This window comes from Acomys russatus, chromosome 3 (genome assembly GCF_903995435.1).
Source record: "Acomys russatus chromosome 3, mAcoRus1.1, whole genome shotgun sequence".
NCBI lineage: Eukaryota > Metazoa > Chordata > Mammalia > Rodentia > Muridae > Acomys > Acomys russatus.
Genome location: NC_067139.1, coordinates 32,899,020 through 32,924,262, shown reverse-complemented (window position 1 = coordinate 32,924,262; position 25,243 = coordinate 32,899,020). Strand labels below are relative to the sequence as shown.

The 25,243-nt window shown below is 40.6% G+C and overlaps 1 protein-coding gene across 1 annotated transcript; it reads right to left on the bottom strand.

The window, feature by feature from the left end:
- On the bottom strand, nt 1–23,777 carry Nol8 (nucleolar protein 8). The gene is made up of 16 exons (XM_051171131.1): nt 23,622–23,777; nt 22,964–23,026; nt 20,593–20,671; nt 18,280–18,433; nt 16,938–17,020; nt 14,255–16,046; nt 12,644–12,757; nt 11,334–11,456; nt 11,014–11,104; nt 9,183–9,318; nt 7,554–7,631; nt 5,000–5,271; nt 2,476–2,605; nt 1,771–1,838; nt 1,317–1,396; nt 1–365 (listed from the first exon to the last, which is right to left on the bottom strand). Exons 1-16 carry the CDS (start codon nt 23,758–23,760, stop codon nt 315–317), a joined length of 3,453 nt encoding a protein of 1,150 aa, XP_051027088.1. The 5' UTR covers nt 23,761–23,777; the 3' UTR covers nt 1–314.
- Nucleotides 23,778–25,243: the final 1,466 nt, after the last annotated feature.

The window sequence follows — 25,243 nt, the reverse complement described above, 5'->3', positions numbered from 1 at the left end:
TGCTGCTCTGACGTGGGTGCTGCTCTTGCTGAGTGTGACCTACAACTCCAGTGCTCAGTGATCCTCCTACTTCCCGTCCTAAAGTGCTGAGGCCACAGGTGTGTGTTACCACAACTGGCTCAGTTAATTTGGGGACATAGTCATGAAGATTTCCACAAAACAAATGGTAATCAGAATAATATATCATCATCCAGGCTTTGAATATTTTTCCACTATGAAATTTCTTCTTTGTCAGTGAATAGTTTTCTGGGCAAATTTCTTTGGAAATCTGGTGACCCGTCTGCACATTCAATTCCAAAACTGAAGCTGACTGATTAATTTGCTTTCACCTTCCTTTTGGCTTCTTTATGTTTCTTCCGGCAATCCTAGAAAACCATAAAATAAAAAGCTTTTTATCAACAGTAAACACAAACTTCTCATGTTGAACAAAGTATACTTTAAGTTAAAGCCATAAAAACCCATTCTAGAAGTACTCACCAGAATGCAGAGCCTATCCAATTTTTGATTTTATATGCTTAGGGAACTGTAACTTAGGCTTTGATAAACCTCCTGATGACCAGTTAGTTAGTAGACTGGCTAGACTTAGGCCAGTCACCCAAAGAGGCAGTCTTCAGTCTCTAGACACACACTTGTGTAATGTACACTATATTGGTAAAATGCCACGTGCTGTTTGAACTCACTGTGAAATTGGCTCTGGAATTAGAGATACCACACAGTCCTCACTGTGCACCTCAGTATGTTTTTATCAAGTGTCTTCCAAGAACCCTTGTCCGGGGATGGGCTGGCCTACCACCTCTATACCCGGGAGAAAAGAACAGCAGGACAAGCCCAAGAGTAACACTGTGAGCCATTCCCAGATGTTACTATGTTTATTCTAGGTTACACAATACCTGTAGTAGGAGAGAGAGGCTGGGAGCTCAGCCATGGCAAGCTCAGGCACGGACAAAAACTTAACTGGGAACTGCAGCTGACTGCCTTAAAGGGCCTTCCTACTCAGTTCCTCTGAGATGTCTTGATGATTATCTATCTATCTGTTCTTTTACTTTGGCTTTCTATATACCTAATAAACTCACTCATTCAAAATAAGAAACTGCCCTAAGGTATCTAACTTTCCAGACTGCACAGAACCTGTCGTAGTTGAATTAACCTCTAAGTTCTTCTTAGTCTAATTCTACGAGTTTAAATCATGTTCTCAGCTGTCATCTTTTTAAATGTTCGTATCTTATTCCCATTGTTCTTATACGAGAAGAAAAGTAACACTAACATAACACCATATCTTGTTTTGGAGGAAATTAATGTGGACAAACACTACTCACCAAAAGGAGACTACTTGTTCGGGCTTCCCAAGAATTTCTGCTATGACTACTTGCCACACCACTCCAGAATAAGTTAGAACCTACCGGAAAAACAGAAGCATTAGGCAGCAATTTACTTACTATTAAAATGGACAATCTGATGACATTACCCCAACCTTAGTTCATCATCAGCCTCAGTTGTCATGCAGAATTCTAGAGTAGTGAAAACTCAGGGCTTTTGTATGTTAGCATCTAAACAAGTCCTTACAACCAAAAAGCTTTTGTTGATAACGATGAGCAAGCAATGAACATGGTAACAGAGGTGCTCTCAGCCCCTAAGAGCTTTATGGGAATAGATGGGAACAAGTCACATTATAGAATGGGTCAAAATTTCCAGATGTAACTACTCTATCCACAATGAGTGAGAGTTGTGTTACTACTTGTCCCACACCACTGAATGGAAAAATGGACCTACCATAAAGTCTGTCGTCATTCTCTGAGAAAAAGAAAAATCTAGTGGTTTCTTTCTCAGGAAATGCTTCTCTGAAACAAGTGAGAGAAAAAGGGCAAACATTACTTTCAATATTTAAGAAGAAATGATTACAGCTGGTGTGACAGTGCATGCCTATAGTCTCAGTATTTGGAAAGGAGAAGCAGGAGGATGAAAAATTCCAGGCAGCCTAGGCTATAAATGAGTTCAAAGGGAGGTTAGATAGCATAAGCCCTGCATAAAACAAAAGCAAGAAACCCAAGTAACAAAATAAACAGAAACAAAGGAGAAATAATTACAGAAAAATTACAAAATATTCCTTTAAAGAGGTTGCTCTGCACATTCTTCCATCTAAAGTACTTTTTTGTTTGTTTGTTTTCAAGACAGGATTTCTGTGTAGCCTTGGCTGGCCTGGACTCACTTTGTAGACCAGGCTGGCCTTGAATTCACAGCAATCCACCTGCTTCTGCCTCCCGAGTGGTACCTAAGTCAGCTGTAGCATGTGATTTCCAAACCAGAACGTTGCCATCAACCCCTGCACATGTGCATTTGCTATCTAAAAATCACCCTGTCTTTAAAAAAGGTTGGAGACGTCTGTACAGACCCTGATACAATTTGTTCTAGATGCTTGGTCATGCTGCTGACTCTGACTTTACAAGCTATGACAACACTTTTACACAAACTGCTTACCCCAGGCTGGGCTTCCTATGGTCTGCTTCCTCAGTAGCATCCTCTTCTTCTTCTGAACTACTACCCTGGAGTCGGGGATCTTCCTGACAGACAATCTTCCCACGTTTCACTGGTTCAATTCTATAGGTGTCTATATTATTGTGACAATAAAAAGCAATGTAACTATGACTGAGCAACCATGAATTCCTAAACATAGTAAATTAATTACTTGTACTATGCAAACACGAATGAATTTCTAATATGTTAAAACAGAGTTCATTGTTTTTTCCTCCAGCTTCGGAGCACAAATCCAGGGCATTTTTCATGCTAGGCAAATATGCTACCACTGAGCTATAGTTCTAATCCCTAAAATAAGTAGCATTATTTTTTTCAATTTAAAAATTATTTTTTTCAATTTTAAAATACTAAAACCCACTGTTTAGAGTAATCAGATAAGGAGTATAACATTATAAAAAGAGCTAAAAGCTAAATGTCTACAGATGAGCAATATAATTAGGTGCTGTTTAAAGAAGCCTACAGGACTGGGCGTGGTGGCGCACACCTTTTATCCCAGCGCTCAGTGGGCACATGCAGGCGGATCTCTGTGAGTTTGAGGCCAGCCTGGTGTACATGAGTCCCAGAACAACCAGGGCTACGTAGAGAGACCCTGTCTCAAAGAAACATAAGAAAAGAAGAGGACTAGAACATAAGATGCAATGAAGCCAGTCTCTTCCTGCTTAATCACACACGAGAACAGGAACTCATGTTTGCATTTTTGTTTTCAACTCTCAACCTGCTTTCTAGAACTGCTGTGGGATGTGCACAATCTCACAGCCCTCCATGTTTCCAACTATATACATAAAAGTACAACACATGGCGCAATGCAGCTCATTTGCATTTTGGAAAAGCTACTGTGTCTCTATTTTGGGGGTAGCACAGTGGTGAGATTTGACAAATATCTGTTAAATACATGGTGCGCTGAAAGTTGTTCAATATGTGTATGCGCCAGTGAGTGTGAGTGCCCTCAGAAACCTGAGGGATCAGATCTTCTTAGAGCTGGAGTTGCAGGAGGTTGTGAACCACACAGTGTGGGTGCTGGAACAAAACCTGGGTCTTCTGCAAGAATAAAGCAGGCTCTTCACCACTAGGACGTACCTCAGCCCTATGTGCTTTTATTGTTTTTTTAAAGATTTATTTATTTTTATTATGTATACAGTGTCCTGCCTGTATGTACACCTGCAGGCCAGAAGAGGGCATCAGATCACATTATAGGTTGTGAGCGACCATGTGGTTGCTGGGAATTGAAGTCAGGACTTCTGGAAGAGCAGTCAGTGCCCTTAACCTCAGAGCCATCTCTCCAGCCCCATGTACTTTTACTTTAAATGCTGATCTTTGGAGCACAATCACTGAAGTTAGCTGTGCATATCTGGTGCTGGACAGACCCATCCTGCCTTTTATAGGGCCCCACAAAGCTACACATACATACTGAACACTGGGTAAGGAAGTCTTCTGAAAAAGTGTCTTAGGCAGATGTGGCACACATTCGCCATCTTGCCACTCAAGAGGCTGAGGCGAAACACCCTAAGTTTGAGGCCAGCTTGAGCTACATAGTAAGCTCCATGCTACCTTGGGATACTAAGACTTTGTCTTCAAAAGAAAAAACAAAGGCTGGAGAGAGATGGCTGAGTGCTTAAGAGCACTTTCTGCTCTTTCAGAAGATTTGAAAGAGCACCCATATCAGACAGCTCACAGCTCCAGCTGCCTGTAGCTCCAGCTCCAAGAGATCCTCTCCTCTTTTTCAGTTTCCAAGGGCATTTGAATTCAAACACACACACACACACACACACACACACACACACACACACACACACACACACAAACCCAGAGAGAGAGAGAGAGAGAGAGAAAGAGAGAGAGAGAGAGAGAGAGAGAGAGAGAGAGAGAGAGTGTGTTTTAAAATTAAGAAAAAAAAAATGGAAAGGGAAGTTTCCCATTTTCTTGGTTATTTTAAAATCCACAGAGCGTTTTGGTCTTTAAGGGGTAAATCTCCTGAAATAGGATGCAAAGTTGTTTTTACATTTTTTTTTTCTCTATATTCTTTCAAATCTAAAACACTAAGCTTTGAAGCACCTGGCACATTGATGACATGGCATATTTGTATAAAACTAAAAGGGCTTTCTATTTCTTTCTGTAGGTCACAACATCTCCAGTGGCAAGAAAAAAGAGCTATTTAAATGATGTAGTTTACTTGCTCATGACTGTTTTTATGTAACAAAAAAAGGACCATGGGGCCTTAATTTCTAGCCTCTACTCATGTAGCAGCTTGAGCAGTTTACTCCCTTCAATGCAGAAAGAGCTTGTCTCCTACCTGTAGTAACAGCAAATTTATATCAGTATACACTGAATCTCAGACTGTTATACAGACTGGAAAAAACGATCCTTTACTGAGGAAATAGGAAATCCATTATATTTACTGTAAATTCAATCAAGTTCAATCTGTCTGAAATAAAAAAGGAGAAAAAACAAAACAAAACAAGCACCATACCTTCCTTTACATCCTTAGTGTCTGAATCAAAAAATGAAAACGTGAAGCCACCAGCCTGCTGTGCCTCCTGTGCCAGTGCTGCAGCATTACGGACGCCCCCAGTTTCCTCTCTCCCGCAACCCTCATCCCAGGGCAGCTCTTCTTCCTTTTCCTCTGTGTTTTTCCCACTTTGGAATATTTCTTTCAAATCTGCAGCAATGTTATAATACATGTCTTGGGATACCTCAGGCAGCTTCTCGGCTTCTTCCCTTTTCTTCTTCCGTTTTGCTTTACTGAAACGACAAGCACAGAACAAAGACAAGCTCTGAAACCTTTCTAGACACCAGGAAAGGTGACCTGCAGGTCGCTACTTGGCTAGGGAAGGGACGTCATGTCCACTTCTCCCTCTCAGTGCTGGGACAGCATCTGGCTAGAACCGGTGCAGGCCTTGTGAGTGTCGCCACAGTCTCCCTGAATTCACGTGTACCAGTCTGGTTGTATCTAGAAGATCCTGTTACCATGGAGTCATCCACCACCTCTCTATCTTACGACGGCTACACCGCCTCTTTTTTCATGTAGACCACTGAGCTGAGGAGGCTGTTCACCTATTTTAATGGTGGAGATCATTTTGGAGAAACTCTTCATACTTCATAAGCCACATGAGCCAGACTAGACCTCAAGACAGGTAAACCCTATGGAAGCGGAACTCTACAAATAACAGTGCCATGTAGGCTGCTCTAAGCCACTGTCATTAAACTGCCATATGGCCACTTTTAAGTCGGTCCTTCATACTTTTTAAAAAAAGATTTATTTATTTATTATATATACAGTGCTCTGCCCGCACGTATACCTGCACACCAGATGAGGGTATTAGATCAGATTATGGATGGGTCTGAGCCACCATATGGTTGCTGGGAATTGAACTCAAAACCTCTGGAGGAGCAGACAGTGCTCATAACCTCTGAGCCATCTCTCCAGTCCGGTCCTTCATACTTTTAAAAGCTGAAAGTGAGTTGCTCCTTTCTGAAGCACAGACTTAACGTAGTTCTCTCTAGGATGTAATTTTTTAAAAATTATGTATACAGTATTCTGTCGGCATGTACACCTGCACAACAGAAGAGGCCACCAGATCTTATTATAGGTGGTTATAAGTCACCATGTGGTTGTTCGGAATTGAACACAGGACTTCTGGAAGGACAGACAGTGCTCTTAACCTCTGAGCCATCTCTCCAGCCCTAGTATGTAAATTTTAAGACTAGGGTCATGGCAAGAACCTGAAGGGTCTTGAAGCTGTTAGATGAAACCACGTGGCCTTTAAGGAGGTTGCAGATACGGACTGGTAAAGTCAGGAAAATTGTACTGGGAATTAGAGGAGGAACTCTAGAAATACTGATACCTGTGATAGTGCAGAAGATAGAAACATATACATAAACGGCATTGAAATCTAGCTAGAGAAATCCAGGAAACCATTGAAAACATTTTCTGGGTTTTTTGTTTGTTTGTTTGTTTTTTTCCTTGTTACTTACAGTAAAGTGTTAAGAGAAAAGAGGAAAAATAAAAGGGAGAAGGTTTTTCCTTTGGTTTTTTTTTTGTTTGTTTGTTTTTACAGGAACCAACCATGGATTTGAAAATTCATAATCTTCAGAAGGAAAATGGGATGAAATTTAAAAATGGTTCCTAAACAAACATCCAAGCATTATCTAAAGCCTATGTCGGCAAACTTCTGTAGATCAATGGTCAAATCTAGACCTCACTTTCTTATCCCTTAATTGCATAGTAAGAATGATTTTTCTTTTTTCTTTTAAAAGATTTACCTATTTATTTTGGCATATATGAGTGTTTTTCCTGTAAATATGTATATGTGCCACATGTGCCTGGTGCCCATAAAGGTCAGAAGACAGCACAGTACCCCCTAGGACTAGAGTTACAGATGACTACGAGCTGCCATGTGGGAATCAAAACAGGTGCCTCTGTAAGAGCAACAGTGCTCGATAACATTGGACCACCTCTCTAGCCAAGAATGGTTTTTATAGTTTGAAATAATTGATGAAAAAATATTTCCCATTATGCAAAAATTATATGTGGGAGCTGGTTCAGCAGTTAAAGCCATCGACTATTCTACCAGAGGACCTGGGTTCAATTCTCAGCAACCACGTGACAGTTGTAATTTCAGTTTGTATGTAACTTCAGTTCCAGGGACCTGACACCTTCTTCTGGCTTCACAGGCACAGGCACATGGTACATAGATGTACCCATGTAAGCAGGACACCCATACACATAAAAATTACATATGACACGAATTTCAATGTCCACATGCTTTCCTACTACCAAAGTAAAGAGAAGTATTTATAACAGAACCCATCTGACCTGCAAAGCCTAATTTAGTCACAACCACTCCCTTTCCAGAAAAATCTACAGACTTTAGTTTAAAAATAAAACAATATCCTTTGATAAAGCCCTGGATCTAGCTAAGAGACTTCAGTTGTTCAAATAAAAAAGGTTTTTAGGCAACTTATTAAAGTCATTAACTCAGCCTCTTCATTGGAATTAGAAGGGAAAACAGAGGCCAACTTACCTTTCTTTTTCTTTTTCTTCTTGTTTTCTTTCATAAATGGCATGGTCATGCTTTGTTGGATCATAATGTATGATGTCCCTATGTAAAATGAAAGGTTGAAAGAGATACATTGAAACATTAATGGCAGTTTACAATTTGTCACTACAAAGACTCTAATTTATGGGTTGTAAGGGTTAGTTTTGATCATCAGCTTGATACAATGTAGAATCACCTTCAGAGTCTCAATGAAGGAATGTTTAAACGAGGTTGAGCTGTAGGCATGTTAGTGGACAATTGTTTTGATTACAAATAGGGGTGGGAAGCCTTTCCACTGTGAAGCGCAGCACTCCCTAGGCAGGAGATACTGAACTGTGTGAGTGGAGAAAGTTAGCTGACCGAAGCACGCATGTATGCATTGCTGTTTCTGATTAGGAGCGAGATGCAGTCAGCACCTGATGTTTCCACCATGATGGACTGCAATCTCAAACTGAGTTGAAATAATTTCCTTTTCCTTTAAAAAGCTTTTGTCAGGGTATTTTGTTCCAGTAACTATTAAGTAAACTGGGGTAGGGGAAAAATAAAGCTAACTGGTGTTTAACAAAGAGAAGAATTATCATCTGAGTTTTCCTGGATCCTTTTTAACCTTAAAAATTACAGCCAGGGGGCTAGTGAGAGGGCTCAGAGGTCAAGAGCACTATCTGTTCTTCCAGAGGTCCTTAGTTCAATTCCCAGTGACCACATGGTGACTCATAATCATCTATAAGGAGATCTGGTGCCCTCTTCTGGCATGCAGGCACAGATGCAGGCAGAATAGTATATAATAAATAAATAAATCTTAAAAAAAAAAAAAAAAAAAGCCAGGAGTGGTGGCATACGCCTTTAATCCCAATACTCAGAAGGCAGAGGCAGGCATTATTTCTGTGAATTCCTGAACAGCCAGGACTACATAGAAACCTTGTCAAAAACAACAAATATTTTATGTTTTACAAGGTAAAGGCTCTTGCTACTACGATGACCTGAGTTTAAGCCTCAAGACCCACCTGATGGAAGGGAAGAAGGACTTCAAAGATACCTTCTGACATATACACACTCACACACAAATATATGTTTTAAAAATTTATCTTGCCAGGTTGTGGTGGTGCACACCTTTAATCCCAGCACTTGGGAGGCAGAGGCAGGAGGATCGCTATGAGTTTGAGGCCAGCCTAGTCTACGGAGGGAGTTCCAGGACAGCCAACGCTACACAGAGAAACCCTGTCTAGAAAAACAAAAACAAAAACAAAACAAAACAAAAATCTTAAAGCTGGATGTTGTGACCAGGTGTGGTGGCACATACCTTTAATCCCAGCACTGGGGAGTCAACATCAAGCTTTTTTTTTGTTGTTGTTGTTTTTGTTGTTGTTGTTTTTCAAGACAAGGTTTCTGTGTGTAACAGCCCTGGCTATCCTGGACTCACTTTGTAGACCAGGCTGGCCTCAAACTCAAAGAGTGCCTCTGCCTCTCAGTGCTGGGATTAATGGCATGAGCCACCATTCCCTGTTTTCTCTAGTAGTTTATAAAAGACTCAGCTGGGGGTGAGTTTTAAATTAAGTTCACTAGGCATTTATGGAAAAGGAAAACATTATGAATGGGACAGAACATAAGGCATACTTAAATTTCTTAGCAGCTACTGATCCTTTGTTTGTCGGGTTGTTCAAGTTGATTTTCAAAACACTTTGCACAACATTCAGGGTTTTCTTTTTTTCTGCAACAAGCTCATCTTCAGTCATTTCATTTTCATTTAACTCTGAGGAAAAAGCATAACTAGTAATCTCTTGTCAAAGCATTTGCTAGAGAAATCTCAATTATCAAATATGCATCCAAACATACTCAAAGTACACCAAATTATAAATTTAACCTTATATTTGTTAATCTCCTTCTCCCCAAGACTCCTTGCCACAAAAACTTAGAAATCGCATAACTACCAAATGAAATATCCTACTTCTAGTTGCAACTGAGAAAATAAAATCTAAATCTAATGTCTTTGGTGGCAAGTCTAAAATCTTAATGACTTTAAAAAAAAAAAAAAGTAACAGCAAGATTATAGAACCCAAATGGTTACAGACTGATATTTCTTAACATTCTAACTATATTATCTAGATTACATGCTCAATTTAAAAATGACAGCCAGAGCTGGGTGCGGTGGTGCATGTCTTTAATCCCAGCACTCTGGAGGCAGAGGCAGGTGGATCACTGTGAGTTGGAGGTCAGCCTGGTCTACAAAAGCAGTCCAAGACAGCCAGGACTGTTAGACAGAGAAACCCTGTCTAGAACAGAAAAAGAAGAAGAAGAAGGAGGAGGAGGAGGAGGAGAAGGAGGAGGAGGAGGAGGAGAAGGAGGAGGAGAAGGAGGAGGAGGAAGAGGAGGAGGAGGAGGAGGAGGAGGAGGAGGAGAAGGAGGAGGAGGAGGAGGAGGAGGAGGAGGAGGAGGAGGAGGAGGAGGAGAAGGAGGAGGAGGAGGAGGAGGAGAAGGAGGAGGAGAAGGAGGAGGAGGAGGAGGAGGAGGAGGAGGAGGAGGAGGAAGAGGAAGAAGAGGAGGAGGAGGAGGAAGAGGAGGAGGAGGAGGAGGAGAAGAAGAAGAAGAAGAAGAAAAGACAGCCAGTTAGTCAATTTTAATGACTACTCATGTGGCATTTGCTTCAGTCTTGACTCAGTAGTAAATACAAGCAGAAAGAAGACTATATGCACCAAAGCGACACAGAGAAACCCTGTCCCGAAAAACGAAGCAACACAAGATCATGTGCTGTACACATAGCAACTGCAGAAGCTGCTACCCTTACCTAAGAGAAACACACACACGAGAGGACAAGAACAGTCCAACAGCGAGTTTAGGTAGAAGCAGCATAAAAATCTATTGTCAAGATTCTTTCAGATTAGTGCAGAAGTTATCTGAAACAGAACCTGGAATTAATCTGACTTATGTTCTCTACAAAAAAGTCTACAAATGTTCTAAGGTTCAAAACATGATTATATTCTGGGCAAAGAAATATTTTAAAACAAAACACAAAAGAGGTACATGTCAGAGTTATTCAAGAAACAGAGAAAAACAAAGCTACACAAGCACTGAAGTTCTGGGACAGCAACGGGCTTGGGAAGTGCACGGGGCACGGGAACTCACTCAAGCGCCAAGTAAGGGATAGGTAGAGCCTGTCGATAAATTGGTACTCAATACTACCATCCCAAAACAAGCACGTACCATGTACACGAGAGCAAGTCAAAGACTCTTCTAGTAAATGTACATTAGTCATCTTCTGTGGTTTCTAATTTAATATAATTAGGTTATACTAAAAATATATGAAGAGTTATTAAGTACACATCTGACTACAAACTCAATTCAATTATTTTAGAGTACAGTTTCTTCCTGTGTTAACAGAAGGAGAAACGCGGTGACTTCCCGCATCCCTAACTCTGACAGCAGGACTGTTTGACGATGAAATAGTTACCTTCTTGTTCCTCTTCACTGTCACTCTCTAAAAATCTAGAGTCCATGCGGAACCTCTCATCACTTCCAAAATGAGACTGCAAATCCATGAGCTACACGGAAAAAAATATTGTCATGATAAGCACATTTTAAAAAGTCTACGAGTGTACCTCCTCACACTCAGAAATTCATATTACATCTGCATATGAACCAGTAAGAGGTGAGAGAATTCACTCTCCAGTAATATCCCACACTAGACCTGTCCCCTGTCCTCAACTAGACTTAGGCTACCTTCAGAACTCAGACATGCTGCAGCAGTTCCTGTTTTCAGTTCTCACTAACCTTCTGGCCAGCTCTGCCCTCAAATTGAGGCTTAATGCTGAACCTGGTGCTGTCCTCCTTGGAATCAGAGTCTTCATCATCACTGCTGTCAAACAGCTTCCCAGATGATTTGCTCACAGACTCCTGTTAGACAGACAAAAACAGTCAAGTGTGTTAGCTGAGTCAGGCAATCAGCATTTTCTTCATAATGTAATCTTACTCCATATTTAAAAACCAGCAACCCAGATGCATCTTTAGGAACAAGTGTGTGGTAGACCAGATGAAAATTCCCGACTCAGGAACAGTCAGCCTGGATCATTAATCCACACACTCCTCATTGCCTCTAAGCTGTGAGAAATAATTATTCCATGTAAAGACACTCTCTACAGTCTAGCACGAATACTGATATGACTTTGCATATGAGGTAACAAACAGGTTCATGGGTAAGAAAAGTCTGTAAGACACCTGACATCTCGGGGTATGGTGGCTTCGGCAACTCTGGTTCTCAGGGCAGTCCCTAGGATTTTATACTGTCCATGCTGTGACAGCTGATTGTTTTTATATATAAAGGTTTAGATTTGTGATTTGATTAAGATTTTTTATAAGTTTACTTTTTAAGATGATTGATCCTTTCTCTGTAACCGCAAATTGCAGCCTTCCAGTAAGAGAAAATGGCTGAAAGAATTAACTTGCTTGCTTACACTTTGTTAATTTATAACAAGTTGCTTAGATATGAATGTATGTGGGTTCTTGGGAATAATTTGTTTTTTACCTATAGTACATAAACATGCTGGTTTTTTTTTTTAATTTAGTATATATTCACTGTAATCATTCACTTGAAGAAAAATATAATATAACCACATTGTAATTTTTATATTGCATGAAAATATGAAGCTGGTATATATAAGCTTTAGGGGAAAAAATAAAGTTGTTAGAGCCTTGCTTCATTCACTGTGCGTGTGTGTTGTGTGTGCGTGTGTGTGTGCGTGCGTGTGTGCGCGTGCGTGTGCGTGTATGTGTGCGTGCGTGCGTGTGTGCGCGCGCGCGTGTGTGTGCGCGTGTGTACATGCTTTACCTTCTTCACAGACCCCACATACCCTCCTTGGATTGCTGAACACACTGTCGGAGCTGGCCTCCAACATTACGCAGAAATGGTACTTGTATGGAGCTCTTGTTACATAATACGGGTAGGTGTGGTACACATTGTAGTACCAGGCTGATGCAGAAGTTTTCAAAGGTTAAAGGCACCCTGGGCTACACAGCATCCCTACCCCCAAAAGAAAACAAAGCTGGGGAATCTGTACAGCAAATCAATGTCTGGAAAGCCTTACTTTCACCAGCTCCTTTCCTGGGCTGCTTTGCTCACGAGTGGGTGTCTCTTCCATTTCACTCTCATCATCAGAAGCAAAGACAATGTGCGTTTTTTTGTCTTCTGGATGACCATCCTAACGAAACACAGCACATCACATTTCACGACAGCAAACTGTATACCCATATCCACATCCATTATCTTTTTCTTCCAACATTTATCCTTTTCCTTATTCAGAGGATATCACTATCATCTGCTATTTTTCCAAGACAGAACCTCAGGCTTCCATTCTCTCAATATCCAGTAACAACGAAACTCTATTAACTTGACCTCAGTATCTTTAAGGGCCACCATTTTTGTGGTCCTTGACCTCTGAAGGGGTCTCGTTACTTCCAGATCTTACTCCATTATACTTATTTATTTTGTCATGGCCTGAAGGGTCTCTAAAACAGAGGCTGACAAACTTTATCTGTAAAGATTCAGAGTAAACATTTTAGACATTGCAGGCAGACAGTCTTTGTTGTGTATTAAAAACTATTTGAAGAAGCCGAGCATGGTGGCACACGCCTTTAATTCCAGCACTCAGGAGGCAGAGGCAGGCGGATCACTGTGAGTTCAAGGCCAGCCTGGTCTACAAAGTGAGTCCAGGACAGCCAAGGCTACAAAGAGAAACCCTGTCTCGAAAAACAACAAAACAAAACAAAAAACAAAACTATTTGGGCTGGATGTTCTGTGTATTATAATGTGCCAATTCCTGTTCCAAAATGTACACAACTAATCTTTAATGCCTTGATTAAGATTCTTCAGTGTTTTACAGCTTTAGGAAGAAAGTCCCACCCCTGCAGTCCCTGCATAACCTGTCCTTCCTAATCAGTGCTGCTTCCTTTATTTTACCTTGACACTGCCTATAAATACCAGTCCTACTGAAAAAAATTGAGTTTTAGATAAACGGCTCCCTTCTGCAGTAAGACTTTCTTCCTTGCTGTTTTTCTTTCTTCTTCTTCTTTTCTTTCTTTCTTTCTTTTTTTTTGTTTTTTTGTTTGTTTGTTTGTTTTGGAGACAGAGTTTCTCTGTGTAGCCTTGGCTGTCCTGGACTTGCTTTGTAGACCAGGCTGGCCTCGAACTCATACTGATCCACCTTTCTCTGCCTCCTGAGTGCTGGAATTATACATGTGTGCCACCACACCTAGTTAAATTAGTTTTTAAAAAAAGATTTATTTATCTATCATGTATCCAGTGTTCTGCCTACATGCATGCCTACATGCAAAAGAGGGTACGGGATCTCAATTATGATGGTTATGAGTCATCATGTGGTTGTTGGGAATTGAACTCAGGACCTCTGGAAGTACAACAGTGCTCTTAACCTCTGAGCCATCTCTCTCCCCAAATACAGTTTCTTAATGAGGTGATGGAATTTTAGATAAAACTTTAAGATATTTTAAATTTAATTTTGCAACCTTTTAGTATAGACTAAGTAGTACAGATGATATAAACTTTTACCTCAAGGACAAAAATTATTTAGTGAATGCAAAGAGGACAATAAACTCTATGAGGGCACACCTACCTTTATGGGAAGAAAAATCTGGGCCTTGGGAATATTCTTGTTAAATCCATAAAATGAAAATGCACTCACCAAATTTGCCAATGCATTCTGCACCAGTTTTTTCTGCACTTCCCTCGCTTTCTGCCACACTGCCAAGGCTGCCAATCGTTTCTGATTGTCCTCAGCATGTTTATCCTTAGCATTCATACACGATGCGTTACCAGCAGAAGGTGAGAAGCCAGCTGTGCTTTTCCTGGGGCCTTCCTTTGGAGATGCCTTTGCTGGTTTCTCAAGAGATGTGAGGCTGTTTAAATCAGTCCCCTCTTCCTCTGAAGCTTTTCTACTTTCAGGACGATGGCAAATGTCTCCATCAGAGTCTATCTTGTGACTCTTTGCACTAAGACTTAGGGACTTTTTAGCTTTTAATGGCAATGGACTGGACAGAGAATTTTTACTTCCCTTGTCAAAACTAGAAGACATTACTTTATGGTTCTGGCTCTCAAAAGTATACTGTCTTGTTGGAGCCTGAGTGTGGTTTAGGCTGTTCACATTCTTTGCAGGTTGGCATGAAGTCAGTTTACTTGACGAGCCATTAGCACACCTGGATCCGTTGTCTATAAAGATTCCATTAGGAACTTTGTGTTTCAAGGAACTCTGATGTTCACTGACAGTGCTGACAGCAACAGTCTCTTTCAAAGTTTGGTCCTCTGAGTCCTTTGCGTAGAGACAGCCTATTCCTGTGAAGGCCTGGAATTTGGGCTTTAAGGTGGTTTCCTCTGGTTGTTTGCTGCAAGTGTTCTCTTCCTCTAAAAGGGAGGCCACAATCTCCTCAGGAAGAATGCACTGTCGGCCATTGTTCAGACCATCAGAAGTCCTGGGACTCTTGGATTTGCAGTGACTGGCACTCTGTGGGCCATCGTTCTCATTGTCCTTCCATGGAACCTTCTGATGACTGCCAGCCAGCTGCTCCAAGTCAGCCAGAGTGAGGCTCACACGGGGACAGTTTTCCATCAAGGCTTTATATTCTTCATCTTCCTCAGCCTCTTCACTGTCCCTGTCACTGGAGTCAGGTGGAAGAACGTGATTCAGAAGCTTTACTCCATGGCATGGGGCTGATTCACTGTTGATTGTAGTTTTTTCTACTGTAATACAATCATTAGAAGATGCTGTATTTTTAGAACTTTTCTTGCTTATAGGCTTTTCTGGTGGTAAAAATTCTGTACTGTTTTTTGCCTTACCAGTGTTTTTTTTCATTGCAATAATTTCATCTGTATCGCTGGAGTCATATTCACAGTCATTTGCTAAACTGGCTGAACAATGAAGTTTGAGAACATCTGCCTTGAAATCATTCCTTACAACTTCGAAAGGATCATTTTCACATTCATTTACTGAGGAACACCTAGTTTTCTGTACGTTTTCCTCTTGTGCAATCATCATCTTTAATTCATCTTCTGAGTCAATGTCATCATCAGACATGCTACTTTTATTCCGGATATTTTCTAAGTCAGTAGTATGAAAAACCACGTGTTTAGGTTTCTGAGTACCAGAACTGGACACAAGGCGTGGTGTAGGAGTAACAGTACAAGCCGCTGTCCTATGTGCAGTCACAGGCCGTGCTGACCTGTTACTCTCCACCTGATTAGTCCTTAGACTAATATCAGAAACCCTGGGCTCCTTGGGATCCTTGCTGTTCTGTACTTTCTTGATCTTCTGAGGGGGCAATTGAAAGTCAGAAAACTCTCCTCGACGTTTCTTACTCATAGGGTCATTTCCGCCTTCCAACTCCCAAGTGAGGTCAGCTACGGGAATGGGTTCTGTCAAATTCTCTGCTATCTTTTTTAGGTTATGGCAGTATTTTGATGGATCATATTTCATAATGTTGCTCAATCAAGGAAAAAGCAAAAGTACCAGAAAAACCTACCAATCTAGCAAAAGAGGAAACCTGTTTAATCTTGAACAAGGTCTTTACTTAGTCTACACTCAATTCCCAATCAGACTCCACATGGTGAATTTCTAGGGTCTATGGTCAAAGCTAAAATCAAGTGCCACCACTATCAGATGAGAGAAATCACTTGGATGTTAACTATTACAGCAAACTCTGATATACACACACCCTCTGCACAGAAGCCCAAGACCAGCTTTTCAAAGTCTGAGATAACTACCCTCATGAAACAGATATCAGAATTTGCTCACCCTGGAGTCCATACTATTTCTCCATACACTATTTCTTGCTTATCAGCCTATTTTTATCTATTGTCTTCTTTTTAGAACTAATTTATTCTAATTCCTTCTGAGTCTTCTTTAACAATGACCCCTTATTTCCTATTATTGCATTGTTCCATTAGCGATGACTTGTGAATCCCTATATAATAAAATTTTGTTTGTTTGTTTGTTTTTGAAACACAATTGTACTACCTAGTCTTGGTTGGCCTGGAACTTGCCATTTAGGCTGGGCTAGACTTGAACTCAAAGAGGTCTGTCTATCTCAGGTTCCCGAGTTCTGAGATTAAAGGCATTCACCAACATGTCCAGCTTGTAATAAGATTTATAATATACATTCCTTTATAATTATCACTCATATCAATTAACAGCATAAGGCTTCATGTCATCCATTATTTTCAAAGTGCTTTATACATGTCGAAGAATTAGAGCTTACCTTGCAGAGAAAGGGGCAACAACAATGCTGAAACAATCACAAATATAGTGACAGAGGCAGTGAAATTCCAAAGGTATTCTGCCACCACTCTGGGAAATAATAATTACTATGAAATACTGACCAAAGGATATTTTATGTTTATGTCGATTCTTAAGGTGAAGAACAGGTAAGACTCTCCCAAATTTACTCACAACCCAATTCTAAGAAGAAAAAAAGAAGAAGAAAAAAAAGACTTACAATCATCATAAACATAAACAAAATAATAATACATAAATGTAATTTTTTTAAGTTGAACTCACAATGGGCTATTGCCATATTTAGTTTTTTTGACAATAAAGGTCTCAAATAGGAAAAATATTAAGAAACAAAAAAGAAAATCCATCTATATCCTGGATAGTATTTTGCACATGCACATATACAGCCTTTAAAAGTGCAGCCATGGTCTGGGATGTAGTCCAGTTGGTAACATGTTTGCCTAGCATGCACAAGCACTGAGTTCTGTCCCCAGCACTTCATGAACTGGATATGGCTGGGAAAGGCCTGCAGTCCCAGCACTCAGGAAGTAGAGTCAGGAGGATCGGAAGCGCAAGGTCATCCTCAGTTAAGTATCATGTCTGAGGTTAGCTTGGGCTACAGGACACCCTGTCTTGGAAGGAAGAAAGGAAGGGAGAGAGGATAAACGGAGGGCTTGAATAGACAGAAAGGAAAAAGAAGAGGGAAGGAAGGAGAAAAGGAGGAAGAGGGGGAGGGAGGGGGGGAGGGAGGGAGGAGGGAGGGAGGAAGGAAGCAGCCATCCTGTTGACATATACAAGACTTGTACACCATCAAGCCAGCCAAAATCCCAGCACGGACGGGGCAAGGGCCCCAAAGTCCACTCTAGCTCTGGCTATTGGCAACTGATGGCCCCTGGGAGAGTTAAGCTTTCTTCTGGGATGTGGCCATTGCAAGTCTATAGTAGATGCTCCTAAACACACAGGGAAGTACTAAGTGGATTCAGTGGGTTTAAAAAAAAAAAAAAAAAAAAGATAATACATTAAGTTGGGAGGAAAAGTTGGGGGATAAGAGAGAAATTGGAGGGGAAGGAATAGGAAATGGATTTGATCAAAATACGTTACATGCATGTATGAAATACTAAAAGAACACTAACAATAAAAACACAAACAGTTCTGAGGCAAGTGAAAAAAAGGTGCAGTCTTGGGACCTCCCATGCAGTCTACCACCTATGTCCTTGGGAAGTCTCCACCTAATTTGGATTTCTCTATATATAAACTGGTGGGAAAGTTGTGCTAACTAAAGACTTTTATAAATGTATGTTGAAAATGAAAAACAAATAGGCAAAAACCCCAACCTATATGCTAACTGCTCCAAAGTGGGAAAAAGGCATGGGCTTTGGATATCACACCTACAAACATGAGGTCTCAGGAGACATGGTTGGCACAGTCTACTGAAGAAGACTCACTTTATGTCCTGGGACCTCTGTTCCAGGCACAGCTTTCATATGGAAGTCTGTTCCTCCTATCTTTTCCAATAAGGCGGTGTTGTCAGGGGTTGAATTTTCTTTCTTTGTTGAATTTTCTTTCTTTGCTTTTGCTTCTTCTCTTTCTTGGGCTAATCTGAATTGAAGATCAAGTAAAAACAAATCAGCCATGACAACATTTAGAGGTGCCATTCAGGTAACCCTAAGTGAGCAACAAAACATCTCTACAGTATTAGAAATTAAAATAAAATACTTCTTTAGTTTGTTTTTTAAGACAGGGTTTCTCTGTGTAGTCCTGGCTGTCCTGGAACTCTCTCTGAAGACCAGGCTGACCTCGAACTCAGAGATCCCACCTGCCTCTGAGTCCTGACTGCTGGGACTATTAATGGCATGCATGGCACCACTGCCCGGTTAAAACACTTCTTTAGTAGAATAATTATACTATTTTCTAAACACACAAAACATTTTCATTGTAGAATGACTAGAAAACATTGAAAAGTGAAGACAACAAAGATTTCTTTAATCTCACATTTTGTTAACATTTGTCTACATCAACTTCCATTTTACTCACAAACACTTAGAATGCAGTGTAGATAACATCCCCCCACTCCTATGCTCTCCTACAGGGGCACTTCAGTTCTCTTCATGACAGATAAGAGACCGTAAACCATCAGTCTCTCTCTTTTTAATGTCAGACTGGTATCAAATCCAGGATGTCATGTATGCTAAGCAATGTATCATGACTACTTCCAACTCTTTCATCCACATATTCTTAAATGGTTCCCATTTTGAAAATTCCAAAATAAGTCTTAATCTTCCCCCCTCTGAAAATTTTCCTTTATGACTACGAAAGCTCTAACGGTTGTTATACAATCTTGCTATGAAATTACATGCAGAATTATTCTTATGCCTGTGAGAATAATCCCAATAGACTCATTTATTTAAACACCTGATCCCCAGTTGGTGAATTGTTTGGGAAGGGTTAGGAAGCATGGCCTTGTTGAAGGCGTGTCACCAGGGTTGGCTTTGAGGTTTCAAAAGCCCAAGCCACTCCCAGCTAGCTGTCTGTCTCATGCTTCTGCATCAGATGTAAGCTCTCAACTGCTGCTCCAGCACTACGCTTGCATGCCTGTTGCTATGCCTGCTCATGAACTCTCCTTCTGGAAGCATGAGCTCCCAAATTAAATGCTTTGTCACTGCAATAGAATAGTAATTAAGATAGACTCTCATATGTTCCTAGCTTCCTTCTCTCTCTTTCTTCGTATGACACTGCCTTTATTGGTCAAAATCAACATCTGTCATTCAGTGTCACCTGTAATAACATAACTCTAACGTATAGGAAACTCCACCTTTTGAAATAAACCCTGGAGAAACACACTCATATTTTTAAGACATCCTCACAGATCATCTACAGATAGCAAGAGGTAGAAATAGTTTAAATGTCCTCCAGTGTGAAAACCCACTGTAGTAACAGCCATTTCTGATATCATGCAAATAGCTTTGACAAAATAGGGAAAGCCTGAGAAGATCGTATTAGAAAGGAAAAATAGCACTCGGGAGGCAGAGGCAGGCAGATCGCTGTGAGTTCGAGGCCAGCCTGGTCTACAAAGTGAGTCCAGGACAGCCAGGGCTACACAGAGAAACTCTGTCTCAGGAAAAGAAAAAAAAAAAAAAAAAAAGAAGAAGAAAGAAAGGAAAAATACAAGCATACGCATATACTAGCATGCATACGTAAAGTGCTGAATTCTCCTTCTGCACAGCTTGGAATGAAAAGAGTTGAGAAAGGCTTCAATTCTTCTTGCAAGGTAAGAACTTGCTAATGTCCTGCTTCCATTTCTGTTGCTGTGATAAAATGTCTCATATAAACAGTAACCTAGGGAGAAATGGTTTCCTTCAGGTCACAATTCTGGGTTATGGTCATTATGGTCCACTGCAGGAAAGTCAAGGCAGGAGCTGGAAGCAACTAGTCACATCCGCAGCAAAGAGCAGAGAGAATAAATGAACGCACACAGTCTGTGACTACAATCACAGGCTCCAGACTGAGGAATGGTGTCTTCCACTCTCAGGTTTGGACTTCCCAGGTCAATGACGGACATCAGGACCACCTGCCACAAACCTGATGTAAAGAGCTCCACATAAGAGTCTCTCCCCAGCTGATCCCAAGCTGCATAAAGCTGAGAACTAATCATGATAACTATCCTGAACTACTAAATAATTTCAAATCAGTTAGGCGAACTTACAAAAGCAATTACACTATAAAGAAACAGCTTTGCAGATGTATGAGGCAAATCTTACCTGTGTAAAAAGCTTTCTTTTGCTAGCTGAATTTGCAGTGTTCCACCTTTCCATTTTGTTTTGTTTAAAATAGACATACCTATAAGGTAAAGAATTGCCAAAGTTCACTGCAATGCAAAACTGTATCTCAGTACATTTTTTTCCTAATTGCTAGTACTTAAAAGAAAAAAAAAAAAAATAAAAGACTTATTTGTCACAAAGAGACATCTACAATGTAAAAGAAAAAGTGTGGCAGAAAGACAGAGTGTGGGCTTCTGTTTTATTCTGACCTGTTAGCTGATTCCCTACCTTTTTTTTTTTTTTAAAGATTTATTTATTTATTATTATCATATGTACAGTGCTCTGCATGCATGACAGAAGAGGTCATCAGATCACATTATAGATGGTTATGAGCCACCATGTGGTTGCTGGGAACTGAACTCAGGACCTCCGGAAGAGCAGTCAGTGCTCTTAACCTCTGAGCCATTTCTCTAGTACTCCCCCAACACACCTTTAAAAAAAAGGATTTTTTTTTTTCGTGTGTGTGTGTGTGTGTGTGTGTGTGTGTGTATTGTGTGTTGTGTGTTGTGTGTTAGTATGCTCATTTGTGTGTGTGCCCCTGGAGGCCAAGGAGGCCATCCATTCCCTGGGCCTGAGTGACAGTAATGGAGCCACCCATGAGGCGGTCCTCTGCAGCAGCAGCAAACATTGAGTCATTCCTTCAGGCGCAGCTTATAGGTTTCTTTCTTACCTTCTTTTTTCCCCCAGAGCTGAGGACTGAACGCAGGGCATTGAGCTTGCCTCTACCACTAAGCTAAATCCCCAACCCCAATGTGTAGCCCAAGCTGTCCCCAAACTCATGATCCTTCTGCGTCCGCCTCCTTCAGCAAATCTGACCAGTGTGCGCTACCACAACCACCTTATAGGTTTCTTATGATCCCTATTTCTCTGTTACTTGAAGACTAACAGAGAAAATAATGTATAAAATGTAAAGCAAACATTATGTGCAACTTGCTTAAAGACTCATTTTAGGAACTTCTGGTAAATAACTATTTATTCACTACGTTGTTATTTTCCACACGGCAAATAAACCTTTTCAGGGTGAATTAGGGTACATTTTGGGATACGGTAGCATTTTAATCAATCACCTCAGTCCAGTTATCACTGCAAAGCAGGTACACACATTAGCTAGTGATTAAACTATGCTTTAGCTGTTGTGCCCCAATAGCTACTGTCAGCCTCCTTAACGTAACTACTAACAAAAGCTTCCATGCAGCACATATTTTGTTGTGTACTAATGTATCATTTAATTTGATCCTTATAGTAAGTAACATTATTAGGTAAGGCACTGTATCTTTTTTTTTTTCCCCCTGAGACAGGGTTTCTCTGTGTAACCTTGGCTGTTCTGGACTCCCATTGCAGACCATAGAGGTCTTGAACTTACAGTGATCTGCCTTGCCTCTGCCTCCCAGAGTGCTGGGATGTCAGGTGTGTGCCACCACACCCGGCTGTAGATTTTCATCTCCTGGACTTAGAATTTTAAATAAATTATCTCATATATACTCTCACTAAAATAATCTTTTCACAAATGGAATCATAAAAGACTGAGTATTTTTTTCCCAATGGCACACTCCTTTCACTTGCTTTTCGGTGTCTTTTTCTGTTTTGACTTCCAAGACACTAGAGTACATTAACTGCATCAACAGAATGAAAAATAATTTCATTTTAATCATTGAAAGCTAATATTTACCATTATCTTTACTAATTTTATAAGAATATCACACTTTCAAAGATATGATCTGACATGGTCATATTCTAATGTCCTTTTATAACAAGTTTTAATGACAAAGGATTACATGCTCCCCCAAAACAAGTAGACATAGGAGAAGTGTGGCCTAACGTTAAGTGGGATAAGTTCATTAGGCATTTTCTATCAAAGTTCGGTCCTTTATTCAAGTTATTTAAAAATACTAATTTATAGCTGGGCATGGTGGCGCATGCCTTTAATCCCAGCACTTGGGAGGCAGAAGCAGGTGGATCTCTGTGAGTTCGCGGTCAGCCTGGTCTACAAAGGGAGTCCAGGATAGCTAAGGCTATTACACAGAGAAACCCTGTCTTAAAAAACAAAAAACAAACAAACAAAAAAAGAAAATACTAGTTTCTGAGGAAACCTACTAGCACGTGATACTAGGTCTTCTGACACAAATAGAATAATCTGAAACCTGAGATATAGGGCCCAGAACTCTCTTGATCAAAGTTGTCCATCTACACAACTCATAAGTGACTAGTGAGGCTTAGATATGGGACCAAAGTCATTTCAAGTTACACAACCAAACTGACATTTAGAATTAAAACAAACAAACAAACAAACAAAAATACATGATGATCTTACATTTTTTCAGGTCCGCTTCTGTTATTTTGATGTTAATATAGGCAAAGACTTTCTGTAAATTTCCTAAAAAATAAAAATAAAGTAAAATGGATTATGCTGATTTAAATTCTTATCCAGAGAACAATATAAACCTCAATAGCTTTCTCTTTTCCTTTTGTTTTGTTTTGTTTTGTTTTGTTTGAGACAGGGTCTCTCTGTTATATAGAACAGGCTGTCCTGGAACTCACTATATACACCTAAGTGGCACCATATCCAGCCTTAAAAAGCTTTCGAAATTTAAAAAGTGGGTTCCCAGATATTTAATCTTTGAAAGAAAGGTTTTGTTTGTTTGTTTGGTTGGTTGATTTTGTTTTTTGGCCATACCGGAGCACAGTCTGCATTTTTATAAACATGATCAAAGTATTTGAAAATAAAATGAGTAAGGAAAAAACCATGATAATCAGTTAAGACATGTTGACTGTATATTAGTGACATTCTACTTAATAAAATAACGTTAGAAGGTTGACTCCTGAAATTGAAAGATGTCTTTGAAACTCAAATGTTTTATGTTTTATGTTATTTTTAATGCTCAGCACTAATACTCAGCTCTGGAGTCGCTTTCTCCTGTGATACCCAAGTTGTCTCACTTTACCTACCCAGTGAGTGCTTAGAGACTGACCTTGGTCATCTTTCCGAGTGATGATCTCCACATCAGAAACGTCTCCAAACCTGCTGAACTGATTTTGTAGGTCTGTCTCTGAAATGCCGTGTCCAAGTCCACCAACGAAGAGGCGCCTCATTTCTCTGTTGGCTTTCATGAATGTTGGGCATCTAACTGGAAAAGTAATTTTGTGCAGAAAACCACTTAATAGTTTTTCAAAACTATAACACAACTCTTTCCCTCCAAAATTTCCGTGCCAAGCTGGTTTTATGGAACTATGACTCACCATTTGTATTGCTTTCCAATTTTATTACTGGACATTTTAGGAAGGCCCTACAGCCATACTCTCAATCAATGTACTTTGGAACTGCACCTAAGTGCAGCAAACCCAGCCAGCCCCAAGTTTTCTTTGTAAACAATCACAGCTATTATATCTTTTCATTTTCTTATTCTCAGTAGTACTAGGATTTTTCTCCCCTTGATTAATTTGTACATTCATTTTTAAAAGATACTGACAAAACCAGTAAGCTAAAAGATAAAAATATGTCTCCATCCCGGAGCTCCACAGTCATAACAAAGAGAAACAAAAGTCTGCAAATACAATGACATAGAATACAAGTGTCCCAAAGTGCTGTTCAGGCACAAAGAGGACAGCTAATGTGTGCCTGTATGGTACATAGCAGCTTGTGTAAATCTCATTGTTCAGAGGAGCAGAAGAGGTTAAGACTTTTCCTAATGCCAATCAGAAAACAGCAGTGGTGAAAGCAAGGCTCATAATCAGGCCCAATTTCAGAACTAAGAACAACTGGTAACACCATACCTCCAAGGTTGCTGGAAAAGTTTTCCAGAGGTCCCTCCGTCTTCTTTGAGTTCTTAGCAGATGCTCAGCTCTCACTCAAACCTGCCTCAAAAGCTGGCTGGCTCCTTGCAAGCAAGATCACAAAACAGCGGTAAGAGCCCAAAGCAAAGACCTGCAGTCTGGGAGAAATCTACAGTGTGCCTCTTCTTGCCATCCTTTCCACTCCGCCATCTTCCTCTGAGAAGCGCGGAGGAAGGAGAGGAGAGGCTAGGCCCAACAGCTCATCACTTGTCACACGCAAACACACTTAAGACGTTGCACCACAACTCTAGTGCAGTGTAGACCCCAAGTCTAATAGCACGTGCCAGCAATGAGCATTTTCTTTTCCTTCCTACAGGGTTTCCAACCTAGTCTCCTAAGGTTCCGTTTTCACGCAATTCCCGAGGGCTCTTTATTTCATCTGCCTTCACTTTAACCGGCGTTCCGCTACCTTCTCTTCCACGTTGTAAAATTGCCGGAAGTGTGTGTGGGGTCGGTTGGTGGGGGGCAGGTAAGTCCGCAATTCCTACAGAAAAGACTAACCGCCGCGCGATCCTCACTTCCTGGACGAGTAGGCGGAAATGAGGAAGCGGAACAAAAATAAAGTGACTCTTTCCCTCGTGTTTCCCAGAACCGCCCCTTGAGTGACGTAAGGATTCGGGTAGCCCAGAGGCCTTTAGAGGGGGGTGGGCGGCCGTCGTAGCTGGACTTTCGATTTGGAACGAACCAACTCTCGGAAGCGTCGGGATTGTCTAGACAACGGACGTAACATTCTGAGGCGCGTCGGGGTCTGGAATGTTGC

Bases quoted from the DNA above. Each gene is read 5' to 3' on its own strand.
- Nol8 (XM_051171131.1), bottom strand. From the start codon at position 23,760: ATGAAAGCCAACAGAGAAATGAGGCGCCTCTTCGTTGGTGGACTTGGA. The intron at 12,758-14,254 runs GTGAGTGCATTT...GTGTTTCGTTAG, and splicing joins AGAATGCATTGGCAAATTTG to GATGGTCATCCAGAAGACAA. The intron at 1,839-2,475 runs GTAAGCAGTTTG...CACTTGTTTCAG, and splicing joins CATAGGAAGCCCAGCCTGGG to AGAAGCATTTCCTGAGAAAG.